At 30.4% G+C, this 16,841-nt stretch overlaps 1 protein-coding gene across 1 annotated transcript; it reads left to right on the top strand.

Moving 5' to 3' along the window:
- Positions 1-1,461: 1,461 nt before the first annotated feature.
- On the top strand, positions 1,462-16,523 carry LOC102660304 (uncharacterized). The gene is made up of 2 exons (XM_014778506.1): positions 1,462-3,149; positions 16,436-16,523. The coding sequence occupies exons 1-2, from the start codon at positions 1,462-1,464 to the stop codon at positions 16,521-16,523; spliced, it is 1,776 nt and encodes a 591-aa protein (XP_014633992.1).
- The last annotated feature ends 318 nt before the right edge of the window (positions 16,524-16,841 follow it).

The raw sequence follows: 16,841 nt of genomic DNA, 5'->3' as shown, positions 1-16,841 counted from the left end.
GTTATAACTCTAGAGTAAGTTCTGATTGTGCAATATCTTTCCTTATTTCTTTTGTTTTCTTTTTGGTGTGGGATTGGGATGGATGTTCTACCATATTTATTCTGAGAATTTGATTTTAAAAATGTTAAGTTAATTGTGTGTTTCAGTTGATGATCTAGGCATATAATACGTCCTATAGTAACACCGTATTAGATTGTAAACATTTTAAAACGATTTTTTAGAGGTCTTAGAATTTTATTTTATTTTAAATAAATACATTCTAAGACGATTTTCAGTCAAATAAAATGTGACTATTTTAAAACGGTTATTTATCTAAAAATTATCTTAAAATAATAACTTTTCTAAAACAATTTTTTAAGAATCGTCATGAAAAATTTTGATTTTCCACGATATTGTCTTCAAAATCATCTTTGAATGTCCGAAATAACCGTTGTCAAAAGTATGTTTTCCAGTAGTGCTTGTTGCCACAATCCAAGTGAAATTCAACCCTTTTGCTTTGATTTGTCTCTCTCCACCCAGTCCAATTACAAACACGCCCCCTCCCATTGTGTAAGAAAGGATGAGCTATTGTGACAATTTTTCAATGAAAAAAGAATGATGTCAAACATGTTATTCGGTATTTGGGTTCTCTTTGCTTGTCATAGTCTATTGGAATAATTCCATTTGTGAAACAAAGGATAGACTACAGTGGCAGTTTTTTCTGGGAAGAAAGAATGACGTGAAACATGGTTTTGGTATTCTTTAATTTGCATGTCTTTGTCTATTGGAATAATATCTTGCCAAAGGAAAACAAAAAGAAAGATACCTTTCTTTCATCATTTTCCCACGCAAAGACTGTTCTTTATTATTGCCTTCCTTCATGATTTCTGCGGTTTCAATTTAATAAATTCTTTATTTTCTACAAAAATCTTCTATTTTCTATGCCGGAGTTTTAAAAAATTACATGAAGCAACACTGTCTTATGTGTTAATTTTATAATTATATATGTTTTCTACCATAGATAAATTCATATTTAATTTTATTTTGAGTTTAAGTTTTTAAACAAATTCTATTGAGTGAATACCAAGTTACATCAAATTCCAAGTTAAGAAAAGAATGACGTTAAACTTTTGTCATTTGATCCATGTAATGACGAGTTTAACTTGATGCCATAATTTATAATTTTTAAAAACCATATATATTATGGTTCTTTCTTCAGTTCTGCATCAAGTCACAAAATCACTCATTATTGTGTCCCTCGATCTTATTGTAAAAATATCTTGTTTCTTTCATCCGTTTTCCATAAAATCACACAAAATCATCCTCCACTCCATCATTTAATTTTTCCCTCTTGTGGATAAAACACATTGTTCATAAAGTCGAAACCTCATACCACTCTGTCTCAAAACCATATTGTTTCTTTCGTCAGTTTTTTCATAAAGTCAGAAAATCTGCCACCACTGTCCCTGAACCAAAAAGAAAATGTCTATTCGAACAAATCCCTTTAAAGCAGTGGCTACACTGTTGAAGCACTTGGTGAGAGTAGAAAAAGAAGCCAAATTGAATGATTTGAAGTCCGAGTTGAACAAGATAAAGGACCTGTTTTTGAAGGTGAGGGAGAATGAAGAAGAACTCCTTGACACGTTAGCGGTTGTGGATGGCTATATTCGCAACAAAAACATACGCAAGTTGAGGGAAGAGGAGGGACACTTTTGCCAGAAAATAAGGAATTCAACTCGAAAGTTGCTGCCAGCTGCTGATGCTGAAGCTGTTGGGTCATCAGGACAAGCATCTCAGGATGTCAAGCTACCCCAGAGACCAGAACTCAACACAGCACTCCCTTCTTCGACTCCACAACTTGAGAAGGACTTGCAAATGATTAAGGACTATTATAGCAACCTTGATCTTTTTGACAGACGTTGGTTCTCATCTCTCTTGCAGTTTCCTGAAAATGCTGTTTTGAAGAGAAGGGAAATCATTTTCTGGAGCTTTTCGTTGCAGTGGGGTGTGACAGGGGACCTTGGTAGTTATTTTTGGAATGCAGAGAAAAGGCTTGATTCTCTTTTGGAAAGTAAACTATTTGTACCCCATGGTAATGGCAAGTCTCCCATTGTGAGTAAATTTAAAATTAATCCGTTGGTCCATCACAAGTCACTAAGTCCATTGTTTCAAAATGAGGAAGAGCAGCTTTGTGGTTATTATTCACAGATAATGACCTCATCTTCATCTCATGCCAGTGATATTGGGTTTGAACGTTTAGTACTTGACCAACACAAAATTAAAATAAGTGATGGGTTTGGTTTTAAATCTAACCCTTGCTATGGTGTTTATAATGTTGGTGCAAGTTATCTTAATTTTGGACCCGGATGGATGGCTAAAATGAAGGATTTGCGGGTGCTTCAACTTGGTCGTTGGATGCAAGATTCACCAAAACATCATATTGAAGTGGAAAGTGAAGAATTCCTCAAGGAGTTGAGTGGTCACAAGAATTTGAGCTGTCTTAGCCTTCGTGGGATATCAAGAATATTCGAGCTTCCACCTTCCATCGTAAAAATTGGGAGCCTAAAAATTCTAGATCTCAAGGCCTGTCACAATCTAGAAACGCTACCTAGTGATATTTCATCATTGAGAAATCTCGTACAATTGAATTTGTCTCAATGCTACTTGTTGGACAAAATGCCAAAGGGGATTGAAAACCTGATTTGGCTTAAGGTACTGAAGGGATTTGTATTAGGTAGTTCTAGCAAGACTCCCTGCAGAATATCAGATATTGCTGCAAAATTGGAAAGACTAAAGCGACTCAGCATACGTATAGGAAGTGGGGCTGTGATCCAAGGAGAGTTTGAAAGCTTGAGAAAGTTGTCAAAACTTGAGCATCTCAAAATATCATGGGGTGTATTTGACACAAGGTACATTGATATTCAGATCAGTGTGCCTTCAAGTTTGAAAAAGTTGCATCTTGAAGGCTTTCCTGGCCAAAATATTCCAGAATGGTTGAAGCCTAGCAAACTACCTCAAGATTTGCAATTGACACAGCTACATATAACAGGAGGAAAACTCAAAAGTTTGGATCATGATAATTATCGGAGTGTGGAGATCGTATATCTCAAGTACCTAAAGCATTTGGATGTTGACTTGGAACATTTGCGAAAGTTGTTTCCTTCTCTAAGGTACGTAGAAATAAAACAAATCTTAAATCAGTCATACCTTGAGTGGAGCATTAATTAAATAGAGGTTATAATAAGTCTAGCATTAAATGCTCCATATATAATTTTTTTTGTTTTTTTTTAATATATTTTTAGTCTATGCTGGCATTTTTTTCTATTTTGGTTCTTGTAATTTTATTTTTTTTAATTTTAGTCTCTTTAAGGTGGTGGTGTTTTTTAAATTTTGATTCATGTAAGTTTTTTCAGTTTTAGTTCTTGTAAGTTTATATTTTTTCAATTTTAGTATTTTTAAAATTTTAATTTTTCATTTCTAGTCCCATAAATTCACACTTACAAGGATCAAAGTTAAAAAAAAATACTAACTTATAAAAATAAAAAACATATTTAAGCCTCCTTGTAAAAAAAATAAAAATTGTTTGGATACACTTGTTATTTGAAGAATAATGTTATTCACAAAATTGTAGCGATTAGCTCCGTTAATTGTTATGAATTATGTAATGTTTTACCCGTCTCACGTATCGTTAACTTGTATCATTAACCTTTTTCTCAAAAAATAAAAATAAAACTTGTATCATTAACCTTAATAAGTGAACCAAGTAATACTGCCATCAAATTATTATGCAATCCACGAAACAAATGCTCAGTTTCTATATTGGAAAGATAGATTTGTGGCGTCCCTATATTTTAAATAAAATTATAACGAAGTCAATAATAACACAATTCCATCACCTTTATAGGCATGCATCAGCATCTTTTTCTTTATCAAATTGGTGCAATTTACCTTCCAAATTATCTAAAGCAAATATAGATTCCCTAACTAAATTATTTTAGATACTATTTCAGTGGAGATTTATAGTCATCAACTATCAAAGAACTTCTAGAGTTGAACCCAAGTTGTGAGATTGCTACCAGGGAAAATCAAATCATATGAGTCAACTTCCTTTAATAACACAACAGAAAAACAGTTATTTTACATATAAAAATTCTGCAAAGTTTTTAATGAAGCTTAATTTAATTGATGCAAAATAGAAAGAAAGAAGATAAAACATTATTCTTGTTTGTTCTTTTGCGGAGTATTATTCTTCTTCTACTACACAAGATGATATAACTCCAAATTCATCACCACACAGTATTGCACAAAGGAAAACTATAAAGAGTATGAATTCTATTAAATAGATATGTTGAATAATTATTTTTAAAATTATAATTCTATTTATTTTGAATATATTAATTTTGTGTAATATTTTTATAATTTTGAAGTTTGAATTAATTAACCTCACTATGATGTAATATAAATTGAATAATCTCAATTTATTAATAATAATAATAATAGTAATTATTATTATTATTATTGTTGTTGTTATTATTTATTTTCCCTTAGTTTTAGTTTTATTTTTATTGCTTACTAATTTTCAAAAGTTATTTATAAAAATAATTATATGTTTCAAACTTTAAATATCATTGTTTATTTATTAACTTATTAAAGATGTCACTAATTATTTGTATTTATTATTAATCTTTAATATGTTATTAACTATTACATTCTATTTTTTCTTTGTAATAGTAATTATATTATTACATACATTAGTTATTTCAAATTAATGATATTTAATTTATGTTTATTATCTTTTATGGTCTAAATGTATAAGGATATTAAGTTATAGCATCTTATGATTGACATTTATAAATAATTATTCTATTATTATTATTATTGTTATTGTTATTATGTAACATTTATTATCAACCTATCATTTCATCCATAACAATGAAGAATAAAAGAAATGATATTATATCAAAACATATAATAACGTAACAACAATAAAATGAAGAGAAAAATAACGGGAGTGATACTTGCAAAAAAAAATGATAAAAGATAAAAAGTAAGATGATATACATGATCAAATATGATCTCTAATTTTCACTTTTCATTCCTAACAAAATATATTGGATAAATGATTTATATAATTTTTTTATAATAAAAATATTATATTGATTTAAATATTTATTCAATCTCACAAAAATCATTCAAAGAAACTGTTAAACAAATGACCTCAGTTATCTTAAGAAGGGGGGTTGAATTAAGATACAAAGACTATTCCCCAATTAAAAGTTCGCTCTCTCTTTTTGGATTAACAATGCACCCTTAACATGAATTACTCAAAAGACAATTCAAAATAAACTTCTTTAAAGCAAAAGATAAATAACAATAAATAAAAGAAGTTTAAGGGAAGAGAGAAATACAAACTTGATTTATACTGGTGCGGCCACTTCCCGTGCCTACGTCCAGTCCTCAAGCAACCCGCTTGAGATTTTCCACTCTCTTTGTAAAACTCCTTTTACAAAGTCTGAACCACGCAAGGACAACCCTTCCCTTGTGTTCAGGAATCCTTTACAACAAGAGACCCTCGGTCTCTTAATCCCTTTTCAGAAGTAAGAAGAAGAGAAGAAAAAATCTCTCTTGAAAGAGAAAGATATTATAATTGAAGATCAATCAAGATTCCTTATTGAATATAAAAGTGTTTGACCAAAGAATCCTTTTTGAGAGCATAAGACATTTCAGTTTAGAAAAACTCTCTTAATCTTTTGAGAGGATAAGACTTTTTGGGCAATAAAAACTCTCAAGAATTTTTCGAATCCCAAGTCACTTATATATAGGCCTTTGATGGCCATTCAAAAACATTTGAAAATATGTGACTGTTAGGAGTTATATTCGAAAATCCTCACTGGTAATCGATTACAATAATGGTGTAATCGATTACACAGTTACTTCTGAAGAGTTATGACTCTTCTCATTTGAAATTTGAATATTTAAACACTGGTAATCGATTATCAACTTACTGTAATCGATTACACAACTTTGAAATTTAAATTCAAATTTCTTATGGTTGTTTTAAAACGTTCCAAACCTCTGGTAATTGATTACAAGACATGTGTAATCGATTACATGCTTTCTAAAATATTTAAAACCTTTTCAGAAAACATATTGGCCACTGGTAATCGATTACATCCTCTGGTAATCGATTATCAGAGAGTAAATCTCAATTTAAAATGATTTAGATAAAATTCTTTGGCCAAACCTTTTGCTTTCTCAATTTGGAAACTTCTTCCTAAGATTTTAGAGATCAACTTGATCATATATCTTGATTTTCTTGGATTCTTGTCTTGAATAAAACTTGAGAAGCACTTGATCCTTTGGCATCATCAAAACATCAAAATATCTTGCTTCTACAATCTCCCCCTTTTTGATGATGACAATATCCTGAAATCAAGATAAACTATATACAAGTTGATAGTGCGTACACACAACCTTTACTCCCCCTGTCTATTGGAATTTACGCCTAAGTTAATGATTTCTAACCCATGTTCTCTCCCCCTTTGGCAACATAAAAAAGCCAACAACGTATAAGGAAAAGAACTAAGGAAAACAATCAATAGTAAACAAAGTCAGTCATAAACTGAAGCAGACCACACAAAGTCTAACCAACAAATTTAAAGTCTAGAAATAGTAATAAAAGTGCAAGTTAACCATAACTAAAACAATAAAAGCCAAATACATGGCTGAAATAAAGAACTACTAGAAAGAACTATGGGGCAGCTGGTGGATCGAAGCAACGGCGAATGAAACCCATGTCGTCTTCAAGCTGAGTAATCTGTGTACCCATGCCTTCAAAATGAGCATCCAATGGCATCCAAACGGTCACCTACGAACGCTCGAAGGCCACGTAGTTCATAAAGGACTTCATGCATAAGAGTAAAGGAAGCATCTCTCTGTGGCAGAGGAGACGGAGTACGCTCATCAGGAATCGGTAGTGGTAAATCTTGTTTCCTAATCCACTGTCCATCAATATCCTTACGATACCCAAAAGAAGTTACCGCTCCAACACCAATGGCAAAAGATCTCTTGGCTTGAACAAAAGGTTCATCATCGAGAGGACTTTGAAAGTGACGAAGAAAAAGAGTGACTAACTGAGGATACGAAAAAGGTGCATTAGTCCGTAATTCCTTATGCATACGGTACTTAACCAAGTGGACCCAGTCGATCTGACGATCGGTAAGAAAAGCCCACATCAAAATCAAGTCCTCCTCAAAGGCTTGAGCAAGATTAGACGAACGGGGTAACAAAATTCTAACAATGATGTAGTGCATGATGCGACAATCAAAGGTTAATGACCCGACAAGCAATCTGTCGGTCATATTAGCTTGGTCATTACAGACCATACGACGAGCATCATGACTCGAATAATCGAACTTCTAGTCATCAATAACAGTGCCCTCAAAAGGAACACCTTGATTGGGTAATTTAGTCAATGAGAAAAATAGAGATTGATCAATGATAAGAGAAATACCATGCACCTCAGAGTAAAGTGTACTATCTTGAATTCTTAAGTTATTGTAAAAAACTCTAACTAGTTCAGGATAATGAGGCAACTTTAAAGACATAAAATCAACTAAGCCAGAATTTTGAAATACTTGATAGCAGTTAAATGTCTCATCATCAAAGAAAGCTATGTCTAGGTACTTAAGGTCTAATATAATTCTAGTAGAAAATTGAGAAGAGTACCATAGACGTTGATCATCTGAAGAACATAGAGTAGATGATCATGGAGATGACAAGGAAGGAGGAACTGGTGTTGTGGGTGCTTCAGATGGTCCGTGGCGTCGATGGCCAGCAGCGGCGGTGGTGGTGGAAGAGCCCTTTCCCTTTTTCATCGATTCAGCCATTTGAGGAAGTTTTTTGCAGATTTCAATCAATGGAATCAAAAGAGGATTGAAAATTATGAAGTTTGGGCTTTGTGGGGCGTGATTTGGTTAAGAAATGAAGAAGATATGAGGATTTGAAGTTTGGGAAAAAAAAAGAGGGCACCACAATCATAAGTTTCGTGGCTGCAACGTTTGAAACACATGTTATTTATAGTGGAGGACGAATGGTAATCGATTACAGGACCATACTGCCTACTGATAATCGATTACATGGATCTGTAATCGATTACAGGCTACCTGTTCTTGTGTAATTGATTACACGTAATGGTAATCGATTATCAGAACACCAAACAAGGTTTTTCTCCTAAAAATTACCTATTTCTATTATCTAAGAACATCATCTAACTCTATCAATCAATTATACTAACAAGCATACAATATTAATCAAGCAAAATAAAAAACACAATAACATATCAATCAAAAACACAATCAAATACTTACAATTAAACACAATCAAACATCGATCTCAAACACAATCAAAAACTCATTAAAAAACAATCATCAAAGACAATCAACATTTAAGAAGAAAACAAGCATCAAAATTCAATCAAGAGTTAACAATCATAGGCAAAAAATAATTAAAAGTAATTAATCAAAGACAAGTGACCTTTGTTCATTGTCTCCATAGATCATATATTTACTATCTTTGGGAGAAATATGAATAAACTCTGATGCATCTCCCGCCATATGTTTGGAGAAATTGCTATCAATGTATCAACTTTGCTCTTCTCAGCTTTCATAGTCTTTCAACATGAAACCCAGATTTATGATTTTATTTTTCTGAATCACTTGAAGAATTTATGTCATTATCTTCCCAAGTGATTTATGCTTTCTTTTCTTTCTTTTTTTGAGATTCCTCTTGTCGGATTTTTCCATTCTTCCTTTAAAGACAAGACAATTGAATCTAATGTGCCCAGGTTGATTGCTTTCATAACATGTTGGGGCTAAGGAGGAATCTTCTTCTTTCTTCTTTGTATTGATGCTTGATTCCCTTTTATTTCTTTTGTTTCTCATAAATTTATTGAACCTTTTCACAAAGAATCTGAAATCATCATAATCTTTTTCTATTTCAGTCAAGTCCTATTTGTCACTTTCTTCTTAAATAAAAGATGATGAGGCTCTAAGTGCTATTCCTTTTCTCTTTATATCATTCTCTTCATGTTGATGGAGTCTCATAAGTTCCATTTCATGTTCTTGAAGTTTTCCAAAGAGAGTGGCAAGAGACATATTAGTGACATCTCTTGATTTTGCAATTGTTGTTACTTTTGGTTGTCATTGCCTGCTTAAACATCTCAACACTTTGTTAATAAGATCTTTATTAGGAAATATTTTTCCCAATGACGCAAGATGATTAACTATATGAGTAAACCTCTTTAGCATATCTTCTATGGTCTCATATTGAAACATTCTGAACAGTTCATATTCATGTGTGAGAGTGTTTATTCTAGATCTTTTGACATCAATTGTGCCTTCATAGGTTACTTGCAATGTATCCCACATTTCTTTTGCATTTTTACAATTTGAGACTCTAAAATATTCATCCATGCCTAATGCAGAAGTGATTATATTTTTTGCCTTTAAATTGTATTGAACCTTTCTTCTTTCATCATCATTCCATTCTTCTCTTGATTTTTCTATAGTTGCATTTCCCACTACCTTTGTAGGAATAAAGGGACCAACTTCAATGGCTTTCCATATATTTAAATCTATGGCTTCAATAAGGATTTGTATTCGGGTTTTCCAATAGTGATAACCTTTGTCATTGAACATAAGAGGCCTATCAATAGAATTTCCCTCAGGAAATGAAAAGTTGGATGAGACCATATCTATTCTTGAAGTTTTTAAACTTTATACAAGAATCCTGCTCTGATACCACTTGTTAGACAAATGACCTTAGTTATCTTAAGAAGGGAGGGTTGAATTAAGATACAAAGACTATTCCCCAATTAAAATTTCACTCTCTCTTTTTGGATTAACAATGTACCATTAACATGAATTACTCAAAAGACAATTCAAAATAAACTTCTTTAAAACAAAAGATAAATAGCAATAAATAAAAGAAGTTTAAGGGAAGAGAGAGATGCAAACTTGATTTATACTGGATCGGCCACTTCCCGTGCCTATGTCCAGTCTTCAAGCAACTCACTTGAGATTTTTCACTCTCTTTGTAAAACTCCTTTTACAAAGTCTGAACCACATAGGGACAACCCTTCCCTTGTGTTCAGGAATCCTTTACAACAAGAGACCCTCGGTCTCTTAATCCCTTTTCAGAAGTAAGAAGAAGAGAAGAAGAAATCTCTCTTGAAAGAGCTTATATATAGGCCTTTGATGGCCATCCAAAAACATTTGAAAATATGTGACTATTAGGAGTTATATTCAAAAATCCTCACTGGTAATCGATTACAATAATGGTGTAATCGATTACACAGTTACTTCTGAAGAGTTATGACTCTTCTCATTTGAAATTTGAATATTTAAACACTGGTAATCGATTATCAACTTACTGTAATCGATTACACAACTTTGAAATTTAAATTCAAATTTCTTATGGTTGTTTTAAAACGTTCCAAACCTCTGGTAATTGATTACAAGACATGTGTAATCGATTACATGCTTTCTAAAATATTTAAAACCTTTTAAAACCTTTTCAGAAAACATATTGGTCACTGGTAATCGATTACATCCTCTGGTAATCGATTATCAGAGAGTAAATCTCAATTTAAAATGATTTAGATAAAATTCTTTGGCCAAACCTTTTGCTTTTTCAATTTGGAAACTTCTTCCTAAGATTTTAGAGATCAACTTGATCATATATCTTGATTTTCTTGGATTCTTGTCTTGAATAAAACTTGAGAAGCACTTGATCCTTTGACATCATCAAAACATCAAAATATCTTGCTTCTACAGAAACTGTTAGACCTAAAATCAAAATATAAATATAAATAACACTGAAAATAAAAATTTAAACAAATGAGTTTTTATTAATTATGAATATAAATTCACCTTATACCTTGTCAATCTAAAAGAGCTAAATCCTCAATTTTGATGATATGAATAACACATTCAAATATCATTTTTCATACATAAAAATAAAAATAAAGAATGAAAGCAATGATATTATAATAATGAAAAGAAGAAAAAGACATAAAGCAAAACCATCAATTTGATAATGAATGGTGAAAGTGGTAATACAATTTTAATTATAATCAATGACTATAAATATTATTAATTTTAAAAATTATTTCATTATTAAAAACTAAATAATAGTAAATTTATATAAAGAACCAAGTGAAAAAAAAGAAGCAAATAATATATTATACTATTTTATTATATAATAATAATATCTACTATTTTATTATATATAATAATAACATCTTAGACAATTTTAATATATATTATTTTACTGCATATAATATTATAAATATTTTTAGTTATTTTGTAAAATATATACTTTAATGTACCTTATTTTAAAAAAAATTAAACGCAATCAAATATTATTTAATTTACTATTAATGTGAAAATTAATATTTAAAATAGTATAAAAATTATATAATTAGCGTTAATATATTTAAATGACTATGAATGAATTTAATTAAAAATTATATTCCACAAATAAATTAACGTAGAGGTTTGATTTATTTATTTATTTATTTTACATAAAATTCAATCTTAAAACGCATTCATATAATTATTCCAAATCGGTCACAGGACTAATCAAATGTAACTATTGTTTGTAATAGTTCCGGTAACACAACCGGTACTATAGTAAATAGTATTTCCATCCGCTGTTTAAGGAGTCCTTAAGAGTATGTTTGGATAAAGAATTTTAATTGAGCAAAGTAATTTATCAGAGAATTTGAATTTCTGTAATTTAGAATTCATTGTTTGGATGTTTTTTTGTGAAGAATTTAAAATATTGGAATTTTAAAACAGAATTTTAAACAACTAAAAATCTGGAATTTCAATTTCCTTCTAAAAGGTGAGAAATTGAAATTCTCTTCTTACAGTCTTCTTTCAAGAAATACCGCATGAGATTGTGAAACATCGATCCGGTCTGAGCGTATAGGAACACGTATAACTAGCACACCAATCATATATTTTCTTTTTTTTTCATTTATTTTTTTCACCCTCATAATTTTAACTTTTTTTATCCAAACACAAAATTTTGAAAATAAAAGAATTTCAATTGAAGTATTTTAAAATAATTATATTCATTGTGAGACACCTTCTCAAATAGTCATTTTTCAAGTCTTTAGAGAGAGGTGCTCTCAATTAGGAAATCTTTTGCAAGATCTTCTTTCAATTTCAATTCGAATAAATTCAAAATTTCTTTTATTTCTCTTCTCCCTCCTCAGAAATCCTGTGCGGCTCTGTCGCTGCCGCTTCTGTTTCTTCTAATGTTTTAATTTATCTTACTCTTCTATTTCTCTTTTGTTTTTGTTTTCAAAATCCTGGGATTTGTAAGCATGCAAAGATGTGCCCTTGATATATGCTCTTGCATACTGTATAATCTTTCCATTATATTGAATTCTTACTTCCTATCTATCTATCTATCTATCTCTCTCTCTCTCTCTCTCTCTATATATATATATATATATATATATATATAACGATTTCCTGATAATCTTGTTTAATATGATTCAATAGTATTTTAATACATGTAACCATTAAATCTTATTGGTATTCATTGTGTAACTTCAATGTGGTATTAAAATCATCTAAAATATAATTATTTTTTATCATTGAACAAAAATTTATTTTAAAAAACATACTTTAAAATTGAAAAGTATTGTTAACTTTATCATACGATAAATTTCTAACATATATTTTTATATATAGCTATTTTATATAAAAGTGAAGCCAATAATATTTATTATTTAACTATTACATTTATAGTTTTTTTTAAAAGTAGTTTATAAAATAAAATTTACAATGTAAAAATTCTTATATTTATATTAACTATTAGTCTTTTATCATTAATTTACATTTATCTAATTAATTCTAACTTAAATAACTAATATTGAATATAACTATTAATAATTTTTATTTTTAAATATATATATATATATATATATATATATATATCTAATTTTTATATTTTTATATTTTCGTATTATATTATATTATTTAATAACTTTAAAGTCATGAGTTTAATTTATTGTTTTTCAGAAATATATTTTAAAGTAACTAGTTATAAAAATAAATAAATTTGTGCATAGATAATAATATTAAACCGGTGTAAACTTTTACATTTATTTTATTTAATAATTTTTCTTCATATTAATTCAATATGTAAAATTAAATATTACAAATAATGTAAATTATTATTAATGTGAAAAGTTATTGATTTTATTAAAATTTATCAATGGATATTGATCAGTGCTACTTGAAATTAATATAATAACACAAAACATAAAATGTTTTTCTTCCTCCAAATTACTAATTATGCTAATGTGACAGCGTAATATTGAGAAGTTTTCCTTCCTCCAAATCACTAATTTGACTGATATAACATCATGGTATTAAAAAACTTAGTCTTTATATATTATAGATAGATAAATTGGTAAATAAAATAACCTAATTTTTGCAGTTTTCCCAAACACAACAAAACATGTAATATTTTCATCAAAATATTGTGCAACCTAGGAAACAATTTATGCTCAGTTTCAATAAACTCGTGGAGATTTTTTTTTGGCAAAAAAACATTGCATTACTCCAAATCAGCAGTAGGAAGGATCCCGAGGATCCCAACTAATTGTAACAAAGTCTATAACAGTCCTCGATCCTGGATTAGTCACACTTAAAACTCACCGTGCCTCCACAAGAGTGTATTTTGTGAGAATCAAACATCCTCTCCTATGAACTCAGTGTGTGTTGTCATCTGAACTACACCGTATAAAGATAAAACAATATTATTATTATTATTATTATTATTATTATTATTATTATTATATTCTTTTGAAGCTAGAGCCTTATTATTCTTTGACTACACAAGATAAATCTCACTCAAAATTCAACATCATTACATATATAGGAAAACAAGATAATATTGCACAAATGAAAACAATTGTATTTCACTAGAGTCCCTTAGAATTTGACGATATCTATTCCATTTGACATTGTTTGACTCAACTACAGTCTCATACTCAGGTACCAAATGTGCAATTAAGATAAGGTGGGTGTCAATTCCAGGTAAGGGAGATCATAGCAAAAATATTAACATATCAAGTCATCAGTACAGAGCTAAGATCCATAATAACTATAACATATATCTTCATACAAAAATACTTCTAAAACTTCAGTTCTGATAATCACAAATCTCACCTATTTTGAACTTGAAGCATATTGATCTTATATGTCCTCGCAACATAAAGAATGAATTATTTATAAAAGAACAACCTTTGTTTATGAAAACAATGGGGTTACACTTGCTTTCCAGTAGCTAATCCAATATTTCACTACAAACTATATCAATATCATAAAACCCAAGATGCTAGTGAGGTATTTAAAATAAAGGGTGGTTTGTTGAGAACTTATAGACACAAAATATATTTTTTCTAATTGATTAAGATTGATTAAAAATATCATTAGTTGTTGACATAAGTGATTTGATATTTGGGTCCGTTAATTAAGATCTGAGATTCGATTCGATCCCTGATTTGAACACAAAGTGACAACTAGATATCAATTTATCCCAAAATGACATGGTCCATTGGAAGGAAGATTACACCTCCCTATGATATCAAAAAACTGATTAAAGATCACAATATTAGGGGAGAGAATATTAAATCTGATATGAAATATACAATATTTTTTCATTTTTAATGAATTTTAATTATAAGAAAAAATGTTTAAAAGAGTCAGAGAGTGTATTTTAACATTTCTTGCTGGGTATGTACACTAATAATTAAAAAATAAATAACTAGATTTGTAATAATTTTTAATAGTGAAAATAATGATTAAAATGTTCTTAACGCCATTATTTGAATTTTTTTCTCTTTCTTCTTATTCCAAATTGCAAAAGATAGAAAGAGAATTGAAATGAGTTCTCAAATTGGAAAAGAAGTTGTTAGTTTGGAAATAAGAAATTTGTGTTTATGCATAATTTTTTGTTACCTTCAACTTTACATACAGTTTGTGAATATTTACGTGCATGTTTGAATTTCATTTGTAGACCTTAAATATATTTTTATTCAAAGTAATGTTTTCCTTTTTTATTTTGTATATTGGAATTTGCAAAAACAGCTTTTCTGTGTTTTATTTAAACATGACTTATATTAATAAGTGATAAGTCATAAGAGAATTTAAAAGTTCTTTTATTTAACAATAATTCATTAATATGAGAGGAACCGGACTCAATGTAAGATTTTTAATTCGAGTTCTTGAATTCAAAATTTCAACAACTGCAAATCTAGGCATAACTGTCTTCTCCAGGTTGCATTTAAGAACCTCACGGCATCCAGCAATGTTCTCTACGGGCAAACCTATGTCTTTCATTAAGAAATATTTTCATAATCTTCACTTCTGACAACATAATAAATTGGGGATGCTTTTTGAAAACTAAAAGACAGATATCTCTGGACCATCCTCACTTCTCAAAAACCATTAATTTGGATTCCCACATTGCCTCATTCATCTTTGCAAGCACTTGAAGTGCCAATACAAAATTTGATTTCAAAGGATCAAACCCAGTTACCTTCACTTTCTCTAGAGCCTCAACAAACCTCGAATGCTCCATAAATGTGACACTAGGAAAATTGGTTACCAATAACGAAATGGAACGTTGAGGCATCCCAAGGTATCTCAAAGTCCTTACATTTCCAAGTGAATCATCGATTGACATCCAACAGTTAAAGTGTTGGATTTTTTGGGCTTGATTCTTATGTGGAGTAAAAATCCAAATGAGAAGACCTATGTCTCACTTATTTAAGTGCATAGGAGTCAGCTTAGAGAGTGAGATACAGTGAGAGAGACTCATTTGAGAGGAAAAAATAGTTACAAATCAAATGAGGAAAAAATAGTTACAAATCATTGAGAGAGAAACAATGAGAGAGAAAATCATTATGATTTTTGCATACTCACTAGAGAGCATTTTTCAGATTATAACTACGGATTCGTTCACCGTTGGATTGGGTTGATTTTTGGACAACAGGTTCTATACCCGTGATACTTCAAATTGTCTGGTTGGATCATGAAAAAGATATCTGGAGAGAGAGATAAGTGTTTCACATTATCTGTTCTATATTTTGGAGTTTTATCTTCTTATCTCTGTTGTACCAATTGGGGATTTGTTTTGACTGTTTGTAGCACGTTTTAGTGTACTTGTTGAAGGTTCTCTTGTATCTTCATTGACTATAGTGAAATTATTTCTTTGGTTCGGACGACCCATGATTTTTACCCTTGCATTGAGGGGTTTTTCACGTTTACAAATTGTGTCTCTGTTTTACCCTTACATTGATGAATTTATTTCCGCTGCCTATTACTTTGTTATAGAGTTTGTTATTGTGTTGGCCTATTTCCCCCATCAGAGACAAGTGGAGGGAGAAGGAGAAAGGCAATGTGGATCTTGACCTTGGGGATCCCTTGTATCGAAAGTCTTCCTGGCAGTGGGTTTAGGCAGCGTGTCCTACAGATGGAGTAGCAGTGCAAGTATCGCAAGTAACTAGAGCATGTAGGCTCTAATGGCTATATTCGTGGATGATAATGACTTTCGCTCGAGGGGAGACTACCATGTGAAAGAGACTCACACTTGAGGGGGAGATTGTTGAAATACAAGTGTAAGGTGAAGTCTCACATCGAATAAAAGTGGAAAAATTGAGCACCATATAAGTGAGGAGAAAACCCATAAACTTTAGCTTTAAGATTTTGGGTTAAAGTGTGGTGTTAAATTTACTTTGCGCATGTTTACTTCCAGCACCTGATAATTGCTCTCTT

The sequence above is a fragment of the Glycine max genome, chromosome 8 (genome assembly GCF_000004515.6).
Source record: "Glycine max cultivar Williams 82 chromosome 8, Glycine_max_v4.0, whole genome shotgun sequence".
In the NCBI taxonomy this organism is placed as follows: domain Eukaryota; kingdom Viridiplantae; phylum Streptophyta; class Magnoliopsida; order Fabales; family Fabaceae; genus Glycine; species Glycine max.
The sequence above is the reverse complement of the archived record's forward strand: the minus strand, read 5'-3'. Positions and strand labels throughout refer to the sequence as shown.

Excerpts from the sequence above, each read along its gene's own strand:
- LOC102660304 (XM_014778506.1), top strand. The coding sequence starts at position 1,462 with ATGTCTATTCGAACAAATCCCTTTAAAGCAGTGGCTACACTGTTGAAG. Across the intron at positions 3,150-16,435 it reads AAGTTGTTTCCTTCTCTAAG|AGACAAGTGGAGGGAGAAGG; the intron begins GTACGTAGAAAT and ends TTCCCCCATCAG.